Below are 21,811 nucleotides of genomic sequence, written 5' to 3'. Positions count from 1 at the left end.
AGACCCTGCTGGGCAGTGTGAGCCATTTAATGTTGTGATCTCCTTCTAGTGGCAAATTCTGTAGGTGTAATGATTGGGTGGTGTTTACTGCGTTATAGGAGTTTGCTGTTTTATGTCAAATAAGGCCTCAAGATGGTTGGGTTGTCTTGTGGGGGAGAAGCACACCAGGCAATACATGCCAGAACAGTTTGAAATAGCCAAAATAATCTCTGCATAGCTCATAATTCAGCAAAATAAACAATATAAAACAGTGACTTTAGAAATGGTAGCAAAGCCTTGGATGTGTATTGAATATATGTAAAGTGTTCTGTCCCTCCAAGCTAATTTTGGTGTTGAGTCGCTCCATAAGGGGAACCCCCCCCCCCCCCCCCAAAAGAAACAGACAGGGAAAAAAATTAAAACCTTAACACGGACACTCAGGTCCCATAGCAGTCATCAGGTTAAGTGTGCAACATTGAATAAAAGTGTCAAATAAATAAGATGTTACCCATTGCTTCACAGGAGGAAAGGGTAGATAAAGAGTCTTGACTACGCAATTCTCCTGGAGTTCATCGATAACTATGAAATCTGATCAAGAAAATAAAAATTGGGGTTCAGTTGGGGAACTGATGTGCGTGTTGAGGGCGGGAAGTAAGAAACAAGTAGTTAATTGATCTCACCATAGGCAAACTTATGTTTAATGATATCCTAGCCTTTAAATGTATTTAAAAGGCAAATATTAGTTAAATGTGCCTAACTTTGAATGTACCCTAAAATGCATAAACCAAACATGTAGGCAAATATAACAAATCTTTCAGATGCCATTTATTTGGTCCAGTTGAGGTACAGTATAGTAGTAGTAGCAACATTTGAGTTTTATAAAACACCAAGTATAAATAACCGGAAAATGTAGCATTACACAAATGTGCCTCTTACAATGGCATGCCAGGCAATACAAGCAGAAAATATTGAAAAAATGAACATTGCTTTACAGTAATGTACAAAGTGCTACCTGATGTTTAAAGAATTTAAACAAAGCACATTATGCTTGTGGAAACACTTCCCATTTCAAATTAGTTGAGGGTGTGTAAAAATGTTAGGTCTGAGCCCAGAAGAGCTTCTTTCTAGCCACAAACGATCTAAGGCCTATAAACACAGGAAGGCATGTCATACCACAGAACTTATAACTACATGGTTTTCAAAAGGAAAACTACAAAGATAAGATTCCCTTTGCAGTCCATGGTAGAATTTCAAACACTTGTCTAATAAATTAACAAGCTTTAAACTACTTGTAACATTCAATGTGTACTGCAAAAAAAAAAGTTCCACTCCAGATGAATGCATGTGTTGCATTAATATCTATTACAGGTGCATCGTCTAAACCAGTGGCGAAGATCTGTGAACGCAAATGCCAGTTTTATTCTGGACATTTAACACACCCAAGCAACATTCACATAATTCACTAGAAAATATTATGCTTCCCAAACAGCATTTTTGTTCAATCTAATTCTATAATATCCTCATCATCATCTGTATTTGCCAGCTCCGTGCGCATTCTTTTGGTATCGGAAGTATCTTGATCTTCAAATTTTCTTTTAAGAACTCCACTTTCCAAAGTTACTTCAGAATTTCTTGGAGATGGACCTTCTTCATCTGAATCCAGTATTAACAAGTCATTCTGATCTTGTGCTGTAAAAAAACAAAAACATTATACTGCTTGTGTGGGAGAAAACCGACATACAATTTTCTAAGTGCATTTCTGCAATAAAAATCTGATTCATAGTCGGACTTGTATCACAAATGCAGCAACTATTGTTTTGCACTCCTAAATGACTTGCTCACATTAGAACAGTCGAATTTTAAGTTTGAAAATGTACTCAGAGGATCGGAAAGCGGGAGTTTCCGCATGGGCATAATCAAAAAGTGCCAGCACCCAGCAAAACAGGTTCCCAGATCATGCATCAGCTCTTCAGGCATTGCCAGTTACTTTGTGACTGAAAGGAGGAGTTGAAGAGGAGGTACTTTTCTCAAAAGAAGGGGGCACTGGCTGAAGTAAAGGAGATTCAAATGGCAAAAGGAACGAAACCGATTTAGACAATCAGATTAATTGGTTCACAAGTTGGTATGAATCGGATGAGCAGAATCTGTTAACAAATGGCATATGTGTATAGAACTGAAGGTCTTAGCTGCTTAGAAAGCCGGGAGATCATGGTGCTCAGCCATTGTACAAGAAACTTTGGGGCACGTCTCATTCTCAACAAAGGTAACGGATCCATCAAGGAAATTCCTCACATCTGAATAAAAGGAGGTAAACCAGCTCCAGAACCCTCCTCGGGAATTACATCAATACTGTAGACCACTGCCTACTAGATGATTGGCAAACAGGCTTCTGCAAAGACCCAACTTCCACAATTGTATTGCCAGTTTGCATAACTAGGGGGACAGAGATGCATACTGCTTGTTTAGATGGGTGTTAGAGTGGATAGGGACTAGTCTCTTTCAGGAAGAAAACTGAACTTCAGAGTCAAAAAGAAGTCCAGAAAGGCGGTGTCACATCATCTGCCCTTCCATAATGCAGGTCATGCAGCATAAGAAAACAAGGTACTTACCTGTAACTACAGTTATCCAGTATTGGTATCTTTCATAGATTCACATGCCTGAATCATTCTCCGTCGCCGAGGCGAGAGTCCCACGGTAAAAAATACAAAAGCAGTGCCTTAGTAAAACAGTAGTAGGCTAAAAGAAAAGCCAAAAGGCCTAAAACTTAGTAGCCTATCTACCTCATTATATGAAATTAACTAAAAAATAGTTCCAACCAATCAAGTTCAAGTTCAGAGATTTGTATAGCGCACTACTCACCCAGATGGTCTCAAGGCGTTTGAGGGAGGGCGCGTGCTTTACTTATCGAAAATCCAAGTTTTTAGTTGTTTTCTGAAGGAGAGGTGGTTCTGTGTAAGGCGGAGGTGGGTGGGGAGGGAATTCAAGGTCTTGGCCGCTAAGTAGGAGAAGGATCTTCCCCCCATGGTGGATCTATGGATGCGCGGAATAGCGGCGAGGGCTTGATTGGATGATCGTAGTTGGCGGGCGGGGGTGTAGAAGGACAGTCGCGTGTTGAGGCATTCGGGTCGTAGAGGGCCTTGTGTGCGTGGGTGAGGAGACGGAACGTTATCCTCTTGTTGACAGGGAGCCAGTGGAGGTCTCTCAGGTGACCGGAAATGTGAGCTTGACGGGGGATGTCCAGTATGAGTCTGGTTGAGGCGTTTTGGATGCGCTGGAGTTTTTTCTGTAGTTTGGCTGTGGTTCCGGCATAGAGGGTGTTTCCATAATCCATTCGGCTTGTGACCAGTGCGTGGGTGACCGTTTTTCTTGTTTCGGTGGGGATCCAACAGAAGATTTTTTTGAGCATACGTAGGATGTTGAAGCATGACGATGAGACGGCGTTTACTTGTCTGGTCATCGAGAGGGAGGAGTCCAGGATGAAGCCCAGGTTACGTGCATGATCCGTAGGTGTGGGTGCGTTTCCCAAGGCCGGTGGCCACCATGAGTCATCCCAGGCGGAAGGGGATCAACCTAAGATGAGGACTTCCGTTTTGTCCGAGTTCAGTTTTAAGCGGCTGTTCTTCATCCACTCAGCTACCAGCACCCTCTAGAACCTTCCCAGCAGTCAGTTAGCACAAGTGGGAAGTAGGGATCCCAAGTAAAATAACTGTCTCGCCAGGAAGGAGGGTGGCGCATGTAAATCTTTGAAAGATACCAATACTGGATAACTGTAGGTACAGGTAAGAAACTTGTATTCTTATCCAGTATTGGGGTATCTTTCATAGATTCACATGCCTGAATCAGAATAGCAAACAGTACGCTAACATATTGTCGTTTGCGGATGTTGGTAGACAGGGATATATATATATATATATATATATATATATATATATATATATATATATATATATATATATATATATATATATATATATATATATATATATATATATATATATATATATTATATATATATATATACTCCCAAAACACAAACGGGAAGGTTAGAACATTAACAAGGTATATACAGTTTCAGATCAAAGAATGCATATAAATAAACCATACCTATGGAAAGGCAAGTTAGAAATAGAAGTATAAGCATAAATTGAAATCTATAAACATAATATACATAGATATACAATGCAGCATAAATAAATAAGTAATTTTAACATTATTGAAAAAGATGTTGAAGAACGGCTTGTCCTACAGCTGCATTGTCCTGCGACGCAGATTGCAGACAGTAGTGCTTCGTGAGGACATTTTTCCATGTTACAGCACAACAGATATTTTCCAATGTAACTCCAGAAAATATCGCAGTAGAAGCTGCTACAGTTCTGGTGGAATGCGCTTTGACCTTTCTCTGCAAAGGTTTATTGGCTTTGTCATGGCTGAAATGAATTGTAGAAGCAAGCCACCTGGCTATAGTTGCCTTAGTTACAGCAGTCCCAAGTGTGGCTTGACCATAGGCGACTAATAATTGATTGGATCGCCTGATGTCCTTAGTTTTCTGTAAATAGAATTTAACGCTTGACGTCAAGTGAGTGTAAAGCTCTTTCCGTTTGCGTGGTTGGATCCGGGAAGAAAGTTTTAAGCTTTACAGGCTGATTTAAATGGAATGGAGACGGCACCTTAGGGATGAATTTGGGATTTGTCCGTGGAGTTACGTAATCCCTGGAGAAATGTAAAAAGGGTTCTGAGATAGTGAAAGCTTGAATTTCACTAACCCTTCGAGCCGATGTATGAGCTAATAAAAGTGCCACTTTCCATGTTAGAAATTCGAGCTCCGCCTTGTGTATGGGTTCAAACGGTCTTCTCATTAATTGTGCCAACACTGTGTTCCACTCTGGAGGAGGAGCACGTATTGGGGGAAAAACTCAGAAGAGTAATTTCATAAATTGTTTGATAAGAGAAGAGGAACAAAGTGAAGAATGTTAGAACTCTTCCGGAATCTGGAACCTTGATAGAGGAGAACACAAGCCCAGCTTTGGCCAGAGATAATAAATAAGGAAGAATATCCTCCACCAGAGCTTGGATAGGATGGACATCATTCGCCTCACACCAATGACAAAATCGCTTTCACTTTAAACGAAAAGTTTTAACTGTACTCTGGGCACGAGATTCGGCTAGAATTTAACGGCAGTCCTGAGATATGTTCAGATCTTTGAATTCTAAGAAATCAGGAGCCATGCATGCAAGCGCAGAGACTGTGGATCTGGATGAAGTATTTGACCCCTCTCCCCTGTCAACAGCGTGAGTGTTAGAACTAGACTTATAGGATCCTCCTGGGATAGCGGAAGCAGTTCCTGAAACCAATATTGCCTTGGCCAGCGGGGTGCAATTAGGATGAGACGGCAGCCCTCCCTCTTCATCTTTTGAAGCACTTTCGGAATCAACGGTATTGGGGGAAAAGCGTAAGCACAAATCCCTGACCATCGCATGGACAGGGCATTCCCCCTTGATCCCGGTTGAGGGTACTTGCTGGCGTAGTATTGGCATTTCCTGTTCTCTCTTGTCACAAACAGATCCAATGTTGGTTTGCGCCAAATGTGGAAGATCTTCTCCACTTGCTTCTGCTCCAATTCCCACTTGTGACAACCAGAGAGAGATCTGCTCAGGGTGTCTGCCAAGGTGCTTTGAAGTCCTTTGACATGTTCTGCTCTTAGGGTTATCTTGTGGGCTGTAACCCACTCCCACAGTTCCTGAGCCTCCTGTGACAGACAGTGACCTCGTCCCCCCCCTTGTTTGTGGATGTAATACATGCTGGTCGTATTGTCAGTACGGACCAGCACGGAGGAGACCGAAATCCTCGGGAGGAAGGCCTGCAGAGAGAGAAAGATGGCGAGCAGTTCCAATCTGTTGATGTGCTGTAGACAGTATTCTTGGGACCATCGTCCCTGAATCTGTAAGTCTTGAAGATGGCCTCCCCATCCCTCCATGGAGGCGTCCGTTGTTAGAACGAACTCTGAAGGAGTTGGCAAGAAAGTAAGACCTGGAGTCAAGTTTGCTTTCTGAGACCACCAATGCAGAGAGTCTATCATGCGCGATGTGACTTTGATAGTGTGGTCGAATGACCCTACGGCTTGCTGCCATTGCAGATGCAACTCCTCTTGCAGAGGTCTCATTCTGAGTCGTGCCAACGGTACAAGGTTTATTGCAGATGAGCACATCCCCAGAAGAGAAGCGAATGTCCGGACAGAATCTGACTTTCTTTTTGAGATTGATATTGCCAATTTTTGCAGACGTAGTTGGCGATCTTTTGACAAGAATGCTTTGCACTGTATGGTGTCTAGCATTGCTCCCAGAAAAGGAATCACTTGGAGAGGACGTAACTGTGACTTGTTTTCGTTTAGAGTGAGTCCTAACCTTGAAAAGAGATGCAGGCATGTTGATATAGCATCTAATCAAATTGTTGACTAGGTCAAGAACCCATCGATCCGAAGTGATCTGTTGCCACTGGTGAACAAAGGCTGAGATCTTTGCGCCCACAGGGAGGGAGGAAGGAATGACTGGCCTCCTGCTGAACTCATTGTTTCCTGTTGGTTTCGCAACCCTGATTGTTTGATCGCCTTCGTCCGCCCTGGCGAGAGAAACTATCCGAGGACGATTGGCCTTAGGGCCATCTATTATGACTGATATAGTCTATTCTGCTGATTTTGATATCCTCCTCTTGATGCATCAAATACAACCTCCTTACTTTCTTATCCAGCGGCGTTGAAATTGGAGTAGGCGGATTTTTGGATCTTTGTTGGGTAGCCTGCAATATAATTGAATCTGGTCGTGGATGAACTATCAGACAAGATGGAGTATCTGGAGGAGCACGGTACTCTTTCTAAATGTGCGGGAGGACCGCAGGTATAGAGGCATGCGTTTTCATACATTTTATCCCTTCATTCCAAATGTAATCAATGATGGGAATCTCTCTTGGGATTTTCCTGTATTCTTCTTTGAAATCAAGCAAGAAGCAATCTGCGTGTTCTATCGTCCTGGTAATCCTCTTCCTCCTCGTCATCTTGACACTTTATTTGAAGTTCAGAGGGTTGGCGAGCTATGCAGAGGAGATATGTTGCTATAATCCTGTCTATAGTAAGTCTTTAATTGGAAATGAGTGTAAGAAATAGGCGTAGTCTGTGAAACTGGTGGAATCACCGTTGACAAACTCTTCGTCGATGGGCTCTTCGTCGACGGGCTCTTCGTTGACGGTGTCGTCGTCGACGGGCTCTTCGTCGACGGGGCCGTCGACGGTGTCTTCGTCAACAGCGTCGTAGACGTACTCTAAGTTGATGAGGTGGACTTTACCTTCACCGTCGATGGAACTGTCGTCGACTAGCTCGACGTCTGCTTAGACAATGAATTCTTCGTCTACGAATCTTTCGCCACAATAGATTCCTTTGTAGTGGAGATCTTAGAAGACACAATAGGCGAAGAAATGGCCGTACTAGAGACTGTAGCAGTTGATAGAGGATCAACAGAAGTCACAGAGACCGTATGAGAGGAAACCAGAGTAAGAGTCTTAACGTGGATTTTACTCACAGTTCTGGTGGCTGAAGGCCTTTTAGAAACCTCAGAGGGCGGAGACAGCACTTACCCAGAGGATAGTTTGGGAGACCTCTGTGACTGGTCAGAAACTTCATGAGAAGCCTTGTGATGCTTTCTTCCCTCACTGGAAGAGCTGTCATGCGCTCTAGCCCTCTTACTAGATGTCAAGGCCTTGTCATCCTCCTCAGCCGAGGAAGATTTCAACCACAAAAGCAGCCTTGCTTCCCTGTCCTTAATAGTTTTAGCAGGGAAGGTCCGGCAGATTCTATAATCCTTAATAACATGTTTAGGATGTAGACAGTACATGCAGTCCTTGTGCTGTTCATTCATATGGACCCTCTTCTTCTCACAGGTCCTGCAAGCTCTAAAAAGAGCCTTCTTGTAAGACATTTTGAAGAAAAAAGGTGAAGAAACTGAGTAGGCACTCAGGGAGACTCCCTTCCACACGATGTGCGGTGAAAATCTGAGTAGAACTGCCTCTGCTGGGAAGGTTCTAGAGGGTGCTGGTAGCTGATTGGTTGGAACTATGTTTTATTTCTTTTCATATAATGAGGTAGACAGGCTACTGAGTTTTAGACCTTTTGGCTTTTCTTTTAGCCTACTACTGTTTTACTAAGGCACTGCTTTTGTATTTTTTACCGTGGGACTCCCACCTCGGCGACTAAGAATGATTCAGGCATGTGAATCTATGAAAGATACCCCAATACTGGATAAAGTGGCTTACACAAATGTAGCCAAGAGAGTATACTGTGATACAAACATGTCTGCCTGAATTTCAACCGCAAGCTCAACATCCACTTCCTAAACTGGTACCTGCAGAGATTAAGGATCTTAGTCCTACCTCAAATTTACAGCTGCGGGGTGTTGGGCAGCTTGCTTCTTAAGTCTGAAGAAAAAGTCAAACCATAAACAGGGGGCTATACTACTAGTTTGCACCGAAGCAAGCCTCGCTGACAACATCTAGTGGTAAAACACTGTTCCTATAGAGCCTAGTATCTTCAGAGGGTGTGAAGCTTGTATCCTGCAGAATGCCAATGAAGCAAAGAGCAGGGATCAAAAACCTATTTAAAGTTCACCTGGATCTCAGGCTAACAGCTTCTGTAGTTCGAACAGCCCTTTAGACACTAGGTTCAGGTTAAAAGAAAAAAAAGTAAAAAAAACACATCGTGAAAGAGCATTAATCCCTTCCTAATGACGAACAGGATCAAAGGGTCCTGGGTAACATCCTCCTCCACCCCACAGGATGAGCAACAATTGGGTGTTTCCCCAGTAACTGGGCAGAAGAGTTCTATGATCTTGGACAGGGGACTTTAGTTTCTTGTAATCATAGTTTGAGGATGAGGCAAAATACTCTTAAAACGATTTGTGGATCTTGCGCCTATAACAAGGACGGAGTACATGTATGCTTCGTACAAATAGAAAGTCATGCGCCTGAAACCACTCTGTTTTGCACAAGTGTCTGCGGAAGTTGCAAATCAGCTTTTCACATTAATGGGAAGATGAACCACTCCCCTTTGTACCTTCTGGGTGACAGCGGAAGAACCTGGTCACATACAAAGTTATACCTGAGCTGAACCTTCTGCGAGGTCACAAGAAGATAGGAGTTTAATCCACTTGCTTCATGTAATAACTAATTTTTAGCAAGTTCCAAAATTCCTCCTACTCAACATACCACAGGCATAAATGTTCAATTCACATAGAAATTCCTGCTTTTGAACATTTGCTAGAAGATGGACTAGATAACATGGGCGATCAGCAAAAACACATTTGTTTCAATGTAAGCAAGGCTGTGTTTGATGGATGTAAGAGTTCCAAAACCATGACCATGACCATGACCATAAAACCGGTTGGTACATATGGTAATGAAACTGAGAAACAATTATTAGGATCATTATGAAAATAGGGCCCAATCCTATCAACACAGTCTACGCCATCATTAAACTAATGGGGCCCCTGCATTAAATGAGGCCAGATTAGTGAAAAAAATAATTGAGGCGCATCCTCCCCACTTCGCACAGACATCCTACTGAATGTGATTAAGAGGTTAATTGATGAGTCTACCCCTTTCGCTGTAAGTTTTCATTTTCGTCAAATTCCTGATATCAAAGGAAATTGGGTTTAGGGCAATCATAATGGGCACGGAGTAAGACTACACTGTCCCTAAAGGTTAAGGATGTACCCAGTCTTTTTTTGGAACCTCTATCTTGACATAATGGAGCTGCTCCCCCCCACCCCCCTAATTTTAACAGATTACCACAGTAATCTGTTCTATAAAGATTACAAGTTAAGGGCATACCTGTTTGCCTGACATTGCAGGCTTCCCTAGCAATGTCTCCACTGATTATCACAGATGCTAAGGAAACTTTGTATATTGCTATAACGTACATGGTAAATTGTAGTACAATGTTCAATTTGTCCAGAGTGGCATGCAAAAACCTCCACTTTGATCAATCAAATGGCTTCCAAAAGTCTAAACCTAATGTGGAGTATTTCATTTTCTGACCAATAGCTAGCGGGTTCAGTTAGGTAATGGGCTTTAGCCAGTAGCCAATTCTCACAAATCAGTTACTTGACCAGCATTTTAATATGCTGCTTGAACACAAGGATAATAGTTTCATATATAGATTAAAGGTTCAGATGAGCAGCCTAAAGGGCAAAATAGGTAATTTCCAACTGTCTTAGAAACGTGGTTCTTTAATGGAGGGGACATTCACATCCCTGCCAAAATTGTACCAAATAAATTTTTTTAAATTGACATTAGCTCGGAGGTAAATGTTTTAGAGAATTACTTACATAAACCATCTTCGAGGCAGGCTTTGTCACTTGAAGTGTACATTGTGTGTTCAGGATCTCCTCTGGTTATTAGATCCAGCAAACGCAGTCTAGGTCTCACAAGTATGAAGAGCTCAATGATAGAACACATTGAGATTTCAATTCCAGTGGTTTCCTCCTATTTCTTATCTATTTCACAAACGCTTGCAGTCTTAAAGGGCATGCATCATAGTATAGAACACAAGTCTTCTGCTGACAGATTAAAAGTCCCATACTAGTTACCATAAGCATACTTCTTACAAACATTAGTAACTACTACTCTGTCTGACCAGTTTAGAGATGGGCACACTGACCTGAATAGGTCTCGACTGAGTCAAGGCCAAAATGAGAAACGCTTTGGACCCAAAAAGAATTCTGCTTCTGAAGAACGTTTTATTGTCCCACAAAATTCCAAATATTGTTTCAGCCTTATTAAGGCCCCAGTTGTCTGCTGGCTTTAATTGTCAGTACCAAGTCTAAGTTGGCTAAATGTTTAAAGGATCTAGGTACTAATCCATTCTTCACTTCCTCCAAGTTCCGCATCTTGAAATACGTAGAAGGATGAGTGTGAGGTTACAGAACAGCACATATCCCATTCTTTTTTTTGTATTTCTTTTTATTGAAACAAACCATCAATAAATACACTTCAGAGGGTAAAGCATGGTAGCCGAGCATACATCACGGGGCAACTGAGTAAACAAAATTCAATACAATGTTGGAATTTCATGGGGCGGGGGAACCATCAGGGATGGCGCTTACAGGTGGTGTACAAATTTCTCCTCTGTAGCTGTTCCAAGGCCCCCAGACCAGCGACCATTTCCGAGGGCGTCACCTTGCCAGATACGTAGTTTTCTCCCTGAACATACACCAGTCTAAGTTGTTTTCCCAATCATTAAGGAAGGGGGGCCGTTCCGCTCCCCACAACTGGGCGATATTCCGTTTGGCAATCATATACCCCAGTGTGACCCATTGAGTCTGCGAATTGTGTTGGTCAGTAGGCTCCCATATATTGAGCAAACACCTCCTAGCCTCCGGAGAAAGGGTAACTCCAAGTACTCTGCGTATAATGTGATGTATGCCGCGCCAGTATGCAGTGACGTGCACATTCCCAAATAATATGCATAAAGGTACCAACTAGACCACAGTTCCTTTTACATAACCCCGTTTCCGAAAGTCCCATATGGACCAACCTGGGTCCCGTAAGGTAAATTTTATGTAAAATCTTAAGTTGTACCAGTCGGAGGCGAGCAGAAATTGCGACCTCTTTAGGGGAGGATACAGCTGTTTGCCATTCTTCCTAGTCTAGTTCTATACCATCCTGTGTCCAATTATCTCTAAGTGCTTCTAGAGAGTCACTCCTGTGATTAATCAACTTTTTATACATTAGAGAGATGGTTTTGTCCGTTAGATGGCCATCCAATATTCTATCTTCCAGATGGGAAGCTTCTGAAGGTTCTGCTTCACCAGACAACAATGACTGGCGGGAATGCCGGACCTGACTATATCGAAAGTATTCTGAATAAGCAAGTTTATATTCAGACTGCATGTCCCCGAATGATTTGATCTTCCCCTTCCCCCAAATGTCCCTGATCGTAGAGATACCTATGAGTCCCCACCTATCTAAGTCTTTCGTCTTCCAGTTTGCCAAGTCTCTCAGAGTCCCAGAGTGGAGTAGCCATAGTCAACCTATTGCTCCATCCGAGGAGGCCGTGGCCACATGCCAGACTTTCACGGAATGTTTAGTGGGACCCGTCAATGGCATCCTGTTGGGTCGAGAGTATAAGGCTCTATTATAGTTATGACCTGGACGAAGTAGTTTATCCATGACATAGCCAGGGTCATCAACCCGGCCATATGTGCAGTGATTAACTGCCGCCAGGTGGGCAGCCCAGTAATATCTTTTAATATCAGGGAGGGCGATACCTCCGTCGTACCAGGAAAGAGTCAATTTGTGTAATGCAATGCGAGGCCTCCCCTCCCACCGTAGACTACGTTGCAAACTCTCAATTCCACCGAAATAACTAGAGGGCATATGTGCAGTGGTTAACTGCCGCCAGGTGGGCAGCCCAGCAATATCTTTTAATATCAGGGAGGGCGATACCTCCGTCGTATCAGGAAAGAGTAAATTTGTGTAATGCAATGCGAGGCCTCCCCTCCCACAGTAGACTACGTTGCAAACTCTCAATTCCACCAAAATAACTAGAGGGCACTACGTCCAAGGAATTTTGCAGGGCATAAATAAAGCGTGGGAGCCATCATCTTAAACAAGGCTGCTCTGCCCAATAGTGAAAGAGGAAGCTTCTTCCAGTTAGCAATATCACTCCTGAGTCGACAAAGAGGGGGAAGTAGATTCCGAGAGTAGCTAACTACCGAGTCTATGGACACAAAGATCCCCAGATATTTAAACCCTTCTAAACTGATCTGTGTCGGACAGTGTCTAGGAGGTACCGGAGGGTCATACTTTAAAACAAACAAAACGGATTTTCCCCAGTTGATCGAAAGGCCAGAGTTCCTCCCAAAGGAGGCAAGGATGTCAACAACCACAATAAGGGATAGACGGGGGAAGGTCAAATAAAGCAAAATATCATCTGCATATAGAGTTATGCGGTCCTCCCAGTCAGAGGACCATCTCAGACCCCTGATCGAAGGCTCCCAATGTATCCAGGCAGCCAAAGGCTCTATAGCCAATGTGAAAAGAAGGGGGGAATAACGGGCAACCCGGTCTGGTTCCCCTTCCCAATAAAAAGGCAGCAGATACTTTGTTATTGACTACACCCTGTGCGAGTGGCTCCGATTACAGCAGGTGAAACCAGCCAATGAATGCGGGGCCAAACCCAAACTTAGCCAACATCGCCCACAAATACGCCCATTCAATCGTATCAAATGCCATTGTTGCGTCCAATGATGCAATTATAGCCGGTTTTTGCAGTGCCTGAGCCCTGGCCAGCACTCCATGCAATCTACGTAGATCAAACGCCGTATTTCTGTGAGGCATAAAGCCTGACTGGTCGGCATGAACCAGAACAGTAATGTCCTTGTTCAGCCTATTTGCCAATAATTTGGCCAAAATCTTGGGCTCAGCATTGAGCAGAGAAATAGGTCTATATGAGGCACAACTGGTTTTAACCTTACACTCCTTGTGTATCACTATCGATGCAACCCTCTGGGCTCACGGGAGGGCCCCTCTTTCTCTGGACTCCAGAAACATTTCCTTCAGGTAGTGTGCAAGGCGATCCAGCTTAAGCTTGTAAAGCTCTATAGGGAGACCATTGGGGCCTAATGCCTTGCCGGAGTTTAAAGAACGGATAGCTGAAGCTATCTCGTCAGCCGTTAGATTGCCATCCATAAAGCCCCTATCTTCTGCGGAGAGATGTGGGAGTTGTATATCCCGGAGTAGGAAATGGGAATCAGCCTCCGGATAAGGAGAGACTGAATTATAAACAGTCTGGAAGTGTTTAGCAAATCCATCTACAATACTCTGTAAGCTTCTCCCACTCCCTCCGTCAGAAGCTGGGGGACCAGCCGACAAGCCCAGTCCTTGTCCAACCACGCGATGAGTTTCCCTGCTTTGTCTCCCAGATCGTAAAGCCTACCCTGCTGCTCTCTGCCAAGAGTTTTTGCCCTATCTGTGACCAGAGCCTTATAGTCATGCTGTTTCAGTCGCAACCGATGAAGCTTACATTGCGTCACCCCTAGTTCCAAATCCCTTTCCAACCCTTCGATTTCAGTCTCTAACTCCACCACCTCCTTCTGCTTCTCCTCCTTAGCACCAGCTATCAGCGATAAGGCCTGCCCCTAATGACAGTTTTAAAAGCCTCCCATAAGGACTATGAGGAAGAGACCAAGCCCACATTAGTAACAAAATATTCTTCCAATTGTGCAAGGAGGTCCTTCCGAATCTTAGGGCTACGCAGATACCATGGGTTTATAGGGGCAATTCGTCCCGCAGGGCTACGATTCACAAAATGAATCCATAATGGAGAATGGTCTGAGATCCCTCTGGCCAAATGGTCAACTCTAGTTACATATGAAGCCTGAGCCGCTGGAACCAGACAGTAATCCAGTCTCGAGAGACTGTTATGTGCCCCAGACTGAAAGGTACATTGTTTCCTGTCCGGATGCAGCAACCTCCAGCAATCAATCAGACCCATTGCATCCATAAAATCAGGCAACCACTACATCGTTCGCCCAATCGCTCGAGGGGGATGTCTGTCCATTATACCGGAGACGACGGCATTAAAGTCGCCACCCAAAATTAAAAAGCCCTCAGGGAGCGAAAGGAGGACCGACCCAAAGTCCGCGGTCTGCAGACCTGGAGGAACATAGATGGAAAGAAAGGTTATGTGGCGACCCTCCCACTTGCCTGTGACTCCGCTATATCTACCCCCACCATAATCCCAAGAGGAGGTGATTACCAATGGAAATTCCTTGCGGATCAATACTCCTACCCCTCTAGAACCTGATGTAAACCCCGAATGTGCGATCAATTTATATCCCATTCTATGCAGTGTGTTGCATACGTTACCAACTAAGTGAGTTTCCTGAAGCAGAACCACGTCTGGCACCTGCCTTTTGAGAAATTTAAGAACAATACTCCGCTTGATTTTGTCCTCCAACCCGTTAACGTTCCAACTCAATACTTTTATTTCACTACCCCCCATCGTCTACCCGGCACCCCCACCACCCTCTACATGCAGGTTATTCAATGAAAATATAATGCTGATGAACTCTACAAACCTGCATACATAAAAAAACTAACATTTCCCCCCAATTACCCCCCACCCTGCTGCCCTGCCCATTGGGCTCAAAACTGCCCGCTGAAAACTGCAGAGTGCCTGTCGCCCCTAACACTTCAAAGAAAGAAAAACTAGAAGAGGATCCCGCTTCGCCACCCCCGCCCTGAACCCAAAACACCACCCCATCCCCCCAGAGCCCATAGTTGTGCCAAACATCCGGTAGGCCCTAATGCAGTATTATGTCCCCATGGACCCCAATAATCAACAAATTAAAGTTACTCTGAAGGGATCAGAAGCCGCCTCATTCCTGTTCCATCCCCGCCTCCTCCCTGTCTCGACCCGGTGAGTCAGTTCCATCCCGAGGGAGAGTGTCAAGCCAATCAGTACAATATCCGGATTGTCAAAGAACCAAACCTTCCCACGTACGTCCACTCTCAAACGCGCGGGAAACATCATAGCATATTTTAACCCCCTGTCTCTCAGCTTCTTTTCAACTGCTAGAAAAGTACGACGCTGTTTCTGTACTGTCTGCATGAAATCCAGGAAAAAGGACAGAGCGGTGTTCTCAAACTGGACGGGCCTCCAACTCTTGCTGTTTGCAGGATAAGGTCTCTGTCTCTAAAATTTAATATTCTGGCAATCATAGGACGGGGTGGGGCCGCAGGCTTCGGTCTCCCCCAGGCACTCTGTGCGCACGTTCAACGGTAAAGAAATTACAGTGGCCTTTGGGCTGAAGATGTTTGAGGAGAAGATCCTCCACAAATAAGTCAGGAGCAGGTTCCTATGACTTTTCATTCACCCCCAGGATGCGGATGTTGTTACGCTGGGCCCTACTTTCATAATCATCCAGTTTGCGTTCTGCCGACTCCTGAGAGGACTTGAGCACTCTTATGTCCTGCTGAAGCTGGGTCACATCAACCAAGCTGGAGGTCTTAATGGTCGAGCGACTTGACTTTCTCATTGACTTTTGTTAGGTCAGCTCGCATGAGATTTACTTCAAGAGAATGGGGGACGGGTTGGGATTTGCCACCACGAAGCCCCAGCCCACACTCGCCGCCACAGCGCATCAAGTCAATCCGCCAGTCTCCTTCGACAACTGAAACTGCACCGCATGCAAGGCCCCCCCATCCAGCGGGGCCGCAGCGAATCACGAAGGGGAGGGACCCCTCACAATTAAGCTCCGACCCCCACTCACCTCCCATCATGTCCGGGTGCCAGTGCGTCTCAGTTACGAAAGTTACCGTGTCCAGGGCACCTTCACACTGTGGGGCATCCTCATTTCACCGCCGGGAGGGGCGGCGGAGAGAAGCGCGGCGATGACTCCACAATCACGCTGTTATATTTCGATGCCTCCACGCCTTCTAATTTGGACCCAACCGGTAACTTCCAGAATGGGCCGCCGCTGTTGTTCAACTCCGGAGCGGGCGCCGCAAGTACTCCAGACCCCGGAGACAATATGAGCACCGCTGAGGCATCCGGCGGTCTCCTACTCCCGGAGTTGGCCCCAACTGCTCTACTCGGCCTCCGATGCAATTTCCAGGGTTCGGGAGGCAGGATTTAATTCAGGCTCTTGGGGCCAGCGGACGGACTCGGCAGAGCCGAGAGTCTACGCGGCCATCTTCGGTCGTAGAGTAGCTCCTCCCCTATACATCCCATTCTTAAAAAAGATTACTCTTTTATAGGTTTTATAGTGCTTGTTTACATATATGGTAGACCTTTCCCGGTTTTCTCAGACCGCTAAAATCGGGATCGGTCTACAAAACCAGAAATGCTTTCAATACCTTTTCTCATAGCTTGGGAGTTTTTTTGTTCCTAGGAGAGCAGCCTGGCATTAAAATCTTCACCCACCACCACTGGTACGAAACAAAATCAGCCAGTTGTCATGTGACTGTATTGTGTATTTTACAAGTGCTCCTTGTCTTTCAACCATTGTAATGCCTTTAACCTAACAAATGACTGCAACCACCTTCAAACAAAGGCCTCTACCAAAGACTGAAGAAAATCTTCCATTCATAGGTGTCACATCCTGAAAGATAAGGTCCTGAGCAGGAGAACGAATTCTCCATGTATGATTAATAGCAGAGGAAAAAAGGTTATTGTGCCCATTAAACAGTAGCCCCCGGTGTGTCTAATGGGCAGTGAGATTCACAGATTGTGTGGTTTTGATGTCTGATTTTCAGGAAGGAGATCTAGATATAGTAACCCCCTCGTGAGCAACAAAAGCTAGATGATACGCCCAGCAATATTGGGGTACAGCAACACTAGAGAACAGCGACAGTTAGGGAAGCAGAGTGGATTGGCAAGCCATGGAATTGGAAAAGGCAGCCAACCACTGAGGAAAGAAGTATAGCCTGCAACAGCCTCCGATTCCAAACCCAGGTCCCTGCAAGTTTAGTGAGCTGCGGGATGGCTGTTGCACGCCTAAAGCAGAGAAGCAAGACAATTACTGATGGACTGTTGCAGTAACAGAGATTTGAAGAGTCCCTTTACAGGAAAGAGAACAAAGGTCTGCTTTTTTAGTCCTGGTCTTCACCTTCACTGGTTATCATGCAAGCCCAGAAAAAAAAAGAGAAATCAGGCCTCCGTGCCATGATGAGTAGCCTGGTTATAAACATGACTTTTGAGGGAGGACCCTGTGAATGACTGGCATTTCATGAGCCCATACAAGTACCCGAGAGCCTCAAGACTTCAGGTCTGATCATATCATGGCAATTTCAGGAAGGTATCCCTCACTTTATTGATATTCGATGTTACCACAAGATGGTTGCTGGCTACTTTTTGCAATTGATGACTGGTGGACCACATCCCAATTCCTCATCTGCATTCCTAAAGTAAGGTATGTCTGCATGTTTAACCGTTCTTCTTTCTGAGACAAAGAGTTATAATCTCCTTGTGACAGGACATCTACTTTTTCAAGTTTTTTCTTTTTACGTTTGTATAATGGTTTGTGCTGCTCAGATGACTGCTTCATGGTACTATGGAAGGCATGCATTACATTCTTGCACACCCCAATATTTTTTTATATACATACCTAGTTGCAGACGTTCACAGGTCTTAGGGAAAAACCTGAGATTTCACAGCAGGCTTTTATCTCTTGAAGGCAATATTGCTAGGAAACGGTGTTAAAATCTTGCTCTGTTTCAATTCCCTCCAACTCTGCCTTACACATTTGTCTCCACAATAGAGCAGTGTGAGTTTAATGCACTGTTATTTTTTGGGAACAATAGCCAGACTCTCTACTTTCCGCCACTGTTACTGCTATCAGTTCAAAGCAGGAGTGCAAAAGGTGCATAGATCTAACCACATTTTTAGTTACAGAAAGGATATTTTCACTCACTAAAATGCATTTTATTCTTTTAATTATTTAAGAACAATAACTTGCTTGATTTTTTAACTCCCTTACCTACCTATTCGAAAACTGAAAAAAATGCAGCTTACTCTGCAACGGATGACTCAACTTTTAAGTCATCATTTCCCGCGATGCAGACTGCATGTAGCATAGAAGCAGGTACTGACAAAAGGGGGCAGGGGATTAAGAGCTGGGGAATGGTCTTAATTTGGAGTTTAGATTTTGTATTGTGGAAAATCATTCATTGCACTTGAAAGGCCACTCGTTTAGCTGAAATCTAGAGAAAGAAGGAACAGAGTGCACATGCAAAAATAATAATGATTATATATATATATACACACACACAAAACCATTTGAATTTTTCATGTTTAGCGACTTAAAATATCAAGAAGAACCTCAGGGTCAGCCATTTCCAATTGAATGGCTTGGTTAGTTAAAAAAAGAACAGCCCCTCATGTGCAAAAAAAATCAGGGACAAATAGAAAAATTTGCTTTTAAAACATAATGGAGTACTTACCTGTAGATGTGGATGGCTGCGCATCATCACTGCCATTTGTGACATTTTTTACGGGTTCTTCTAATTGCTTTGGTGCAGCTTTTTCAGGAGCTTCCCCAACAACTTCAAATTCTACATCCTTTGCGAGTTCTTCACTGTGAAAGATAAACAGATGGGTCTGTTGGAAAGATGGCATACTAGAATCTTCAGGTGAACGCAATACTTCTCCTGCATAGTGGCAAAAGTTGTTTCCCTCGTACATCTCAGTCTGTGGTAAACTATTTCTAAACTTCAAACATTGCTAAACACAAATAAACCTGATGGAAAACAGTTAGGGAGTGCATTGTCGAAGTTAACTTTTTATTTTGCTTCAAGTCACAGATTTCTCACCTGTATGCCAATGCAGAAGTAACAGCCTAGTTAGTCCCTGTTGGAATGAGCCCGAAGGTCCTTCCGGAGGCTGCTTTTTGACCAATCCATAAAAGATCATAATGCAGAGGACTACTCCTCCTGACAAAGTCATTTTCTGCATCATTTTACATTTATTTGCCCCCAAGAACCACACAAAAACCTGATTGTCGACTCAATGGTCTTTGGTGTGATCAATGTAGAAGCTCAAGGCTCATGTGGAGACCAGCCGATGGAGCCTCTACTCTTCCTTCAGGAGGTGAGACGGAGCATAAACAGTGGAAAGGTGACAGATTGCCAATGTAAAATGGTGTCAAAACATTTTGTAACAAGCATTTACAATGCAACGGTTTCGCCTTTGACAAAGTTAGAGCTATTGGCATTGCAAATGACAAATTGTTTATTTATGTGTTGGTTTTGAAAACAGATAAATAAATGGCATTGTCATTTACAATGTCAATAGCTTAATCTTTCGCAAATGCGAGACTTAACAAAAACTAGTGCTTACAGCAATTAATGAACTGTAATTCAACATGCTTAGAGAGCCTCACCTAATCCACCAGGACCGGCCAGCAGGAACTCCTGTCTACTTATACGCTTCACTATAGGCCGCTTCTCCTCGTTGTTGTAAGGGAAGAGGTCCTGTGATGAACCAGTGTTGTAATTCATGATGATGTATTGAGTGGTGAGGGCCAAGCACAAAAAGTGTCCATCCACCGCAAGGGAGCAGGGCTGCTCGGGAGTCACGACTTCCTTGATCATCTGAACGTGATCCTCATAAACCAGGAATAGCTGAATGGCACTGCGCTTTGCAGAGATGAGGCACAGCTCTACACAGAAAGGATCTCCGCCGCTTGCAGGGTTTTCATTGAGGGTGAATGCAGCGGCACCCTTTATTCGGGCCCCGGCAGCAGCCACTAGCTCCAGACTACGCATGTCAGCAAGACTGATGACATTATCACACAAAACTAGAAGCCGGTGCAAAGCTGAAGCGGCACGGAGTTCTGTAACTGGCTTTCTTGGGCCCAGTAGTGTTTGCTGCAATTGCCGGGAGCCAGTAAAAGTTGTCAGCCCCGTGGCTGGATGGCTCTTCTCCTCCAGCAGGAAGCGACGGATGCAGCCATCACTTGAACCCAGATACAAATCATGTCCGCAGCACTCGAGGCTTTCGATGCGTAGCTGCTGCTGTTGGGGCTTGTCACCCGAGACAACTGGCACCGCCAGGAGCTCCCGCTCTACGAGGCACGCCAGCTGAAAGGCCTTGACACTCATCGTGGCCTCTCCTCTGATGCACTGAAGTGAAAAAAGGAGAAAATGTAATCAAGGAGGCACGGGCGTGCCTGTCCTGCAGGCACACAAACATACACCTCGAAAACTGAAAGCGTACAGTCTTCATTAAAACGTCATGCCACGGAAACATAAAATAATAATGAAGAATCCAAAGCCATCTTAACTAGAGTCACCACTGCTCCTCCACTTACACCAACCGTCCGTAAAATCCGCCCGAGCCCGTTATTGATCTTTTACGGAACACATTTGCCCGTGATTCCAGTACTTCCGGGTCGCGTGACAGCCAGTCCCACGATTGAACATATTCTACGGGCACTTTGGAAGTAGGCGGGACTTGTAATATGTAAGAAGACCTAGGAATGGAGCATTGTCGTCAACTCAGCCTATCCTGCTGCGTTTCACAGATTCCTAAATGCCGATTGGCTGTGGATTTGGCATGTGCCTCTGCTGTGTGTAAATAAAAGTGTGAGGTTCCCTGCATCGGCGCAAATGTGGCTATGCAGCTGGCAGTGTGTGTGGTTCGTAGATTATTTAAGTCTAGGTTGATTTTTGATGGATCTGGCGCTGACTGACGGCCCGTGTAGACCATGGTGCTGAAACATACTATATTCGATTCTGGATGGGATCCTATGGGGAGTTAAAGTGGGGGACTGGACGGTTAATTCCGAGAGTTGAAATGTCTCAGATGAAATGTAAATTAGAGAGTTTCCAGTGCTGTGCAACCAAGGGAGGGGCAGACAGCTGAAACAAGGTCATTTTGGGATTCGGGGGAGTGTTTGCGTGCTCTCCCCTTCCCATTGGCTGGAAGGTAAAATTCCAGCCAATGGGAAGAGGAGAGGGCGGGACTTAACAAAAAAGACACGGAAACGCCCCCGAATCGCGTTCTGACGGGAAAGAGTGATTGACAGCCAATCTCTTCCAATGGCTAGCCTCCATTTATGGAGCTAGCCAATGGAAGAGAAGGCGGGACAAAGCTCCACACTGTAGGATCATAAGATTTCGCCCTGCGGGAGCACTGCTACGCAGTGCTACCGCCAGGGCGAAACCTAAAAAGGCCGACCTGGTCCTCAATGCTAATTTGTCTGGGGGAAAAGGTGATGTAGGGCTGCTGCACCCAGAGAGCCTGGAGCTCACTTACACAATCAGATGAAGTGACTGCAATGAGGG

General features: G+C 44.6%; 1 protein-coding gene across 1 annotated transcript in view; it reads right to left on the bottom strand.

Moving 5' to 3' along the window:
- Positions 1-782: 782 nt before the first annotated feature.
- UBA2 (ubiquitin like modifier activating enzyme 2) overlaps positions 783-21,811 on the bottom strand; it is a 184,051-nt gene continuing 163,022 nt past the window's right edge. The window contains exons 16-17 of the mRNA XM_078671223.1: positions 18,968-19,101; positions 783-1,668 (exon numbers count right to left, since the gene is read on the bottom strand). Of these exons, the coding sequence (XP_078527349.1) occupies positions 1,478-1,668; positions 18,968-19,101 (325 nt within the window). The 3' untranslated portion in view covers positions 783-1,477. The remainder of the gene's footprint in view (positions 1,669-18,967; positions 19,102-21,811) is intronic.

This window comes from Lissotriton helveticus, chromosome 12, assembly GCF_964261635.1.
Source record: "Lissotriton helveticus chromosome 12, aLisHel1.1, whole genome shotgun sequence".
NCBI classification, from domain to species: Eukaryota; Metazoa; Chordata; class Amphibia; order Caudata; family Salamandridae; genus Lissotriton; species Lissotriton helveticus.
Note: the sequence above shows the minus strand (reverse complement) of the source record. Positions and strands in the feature narration are given on the sequence as shown.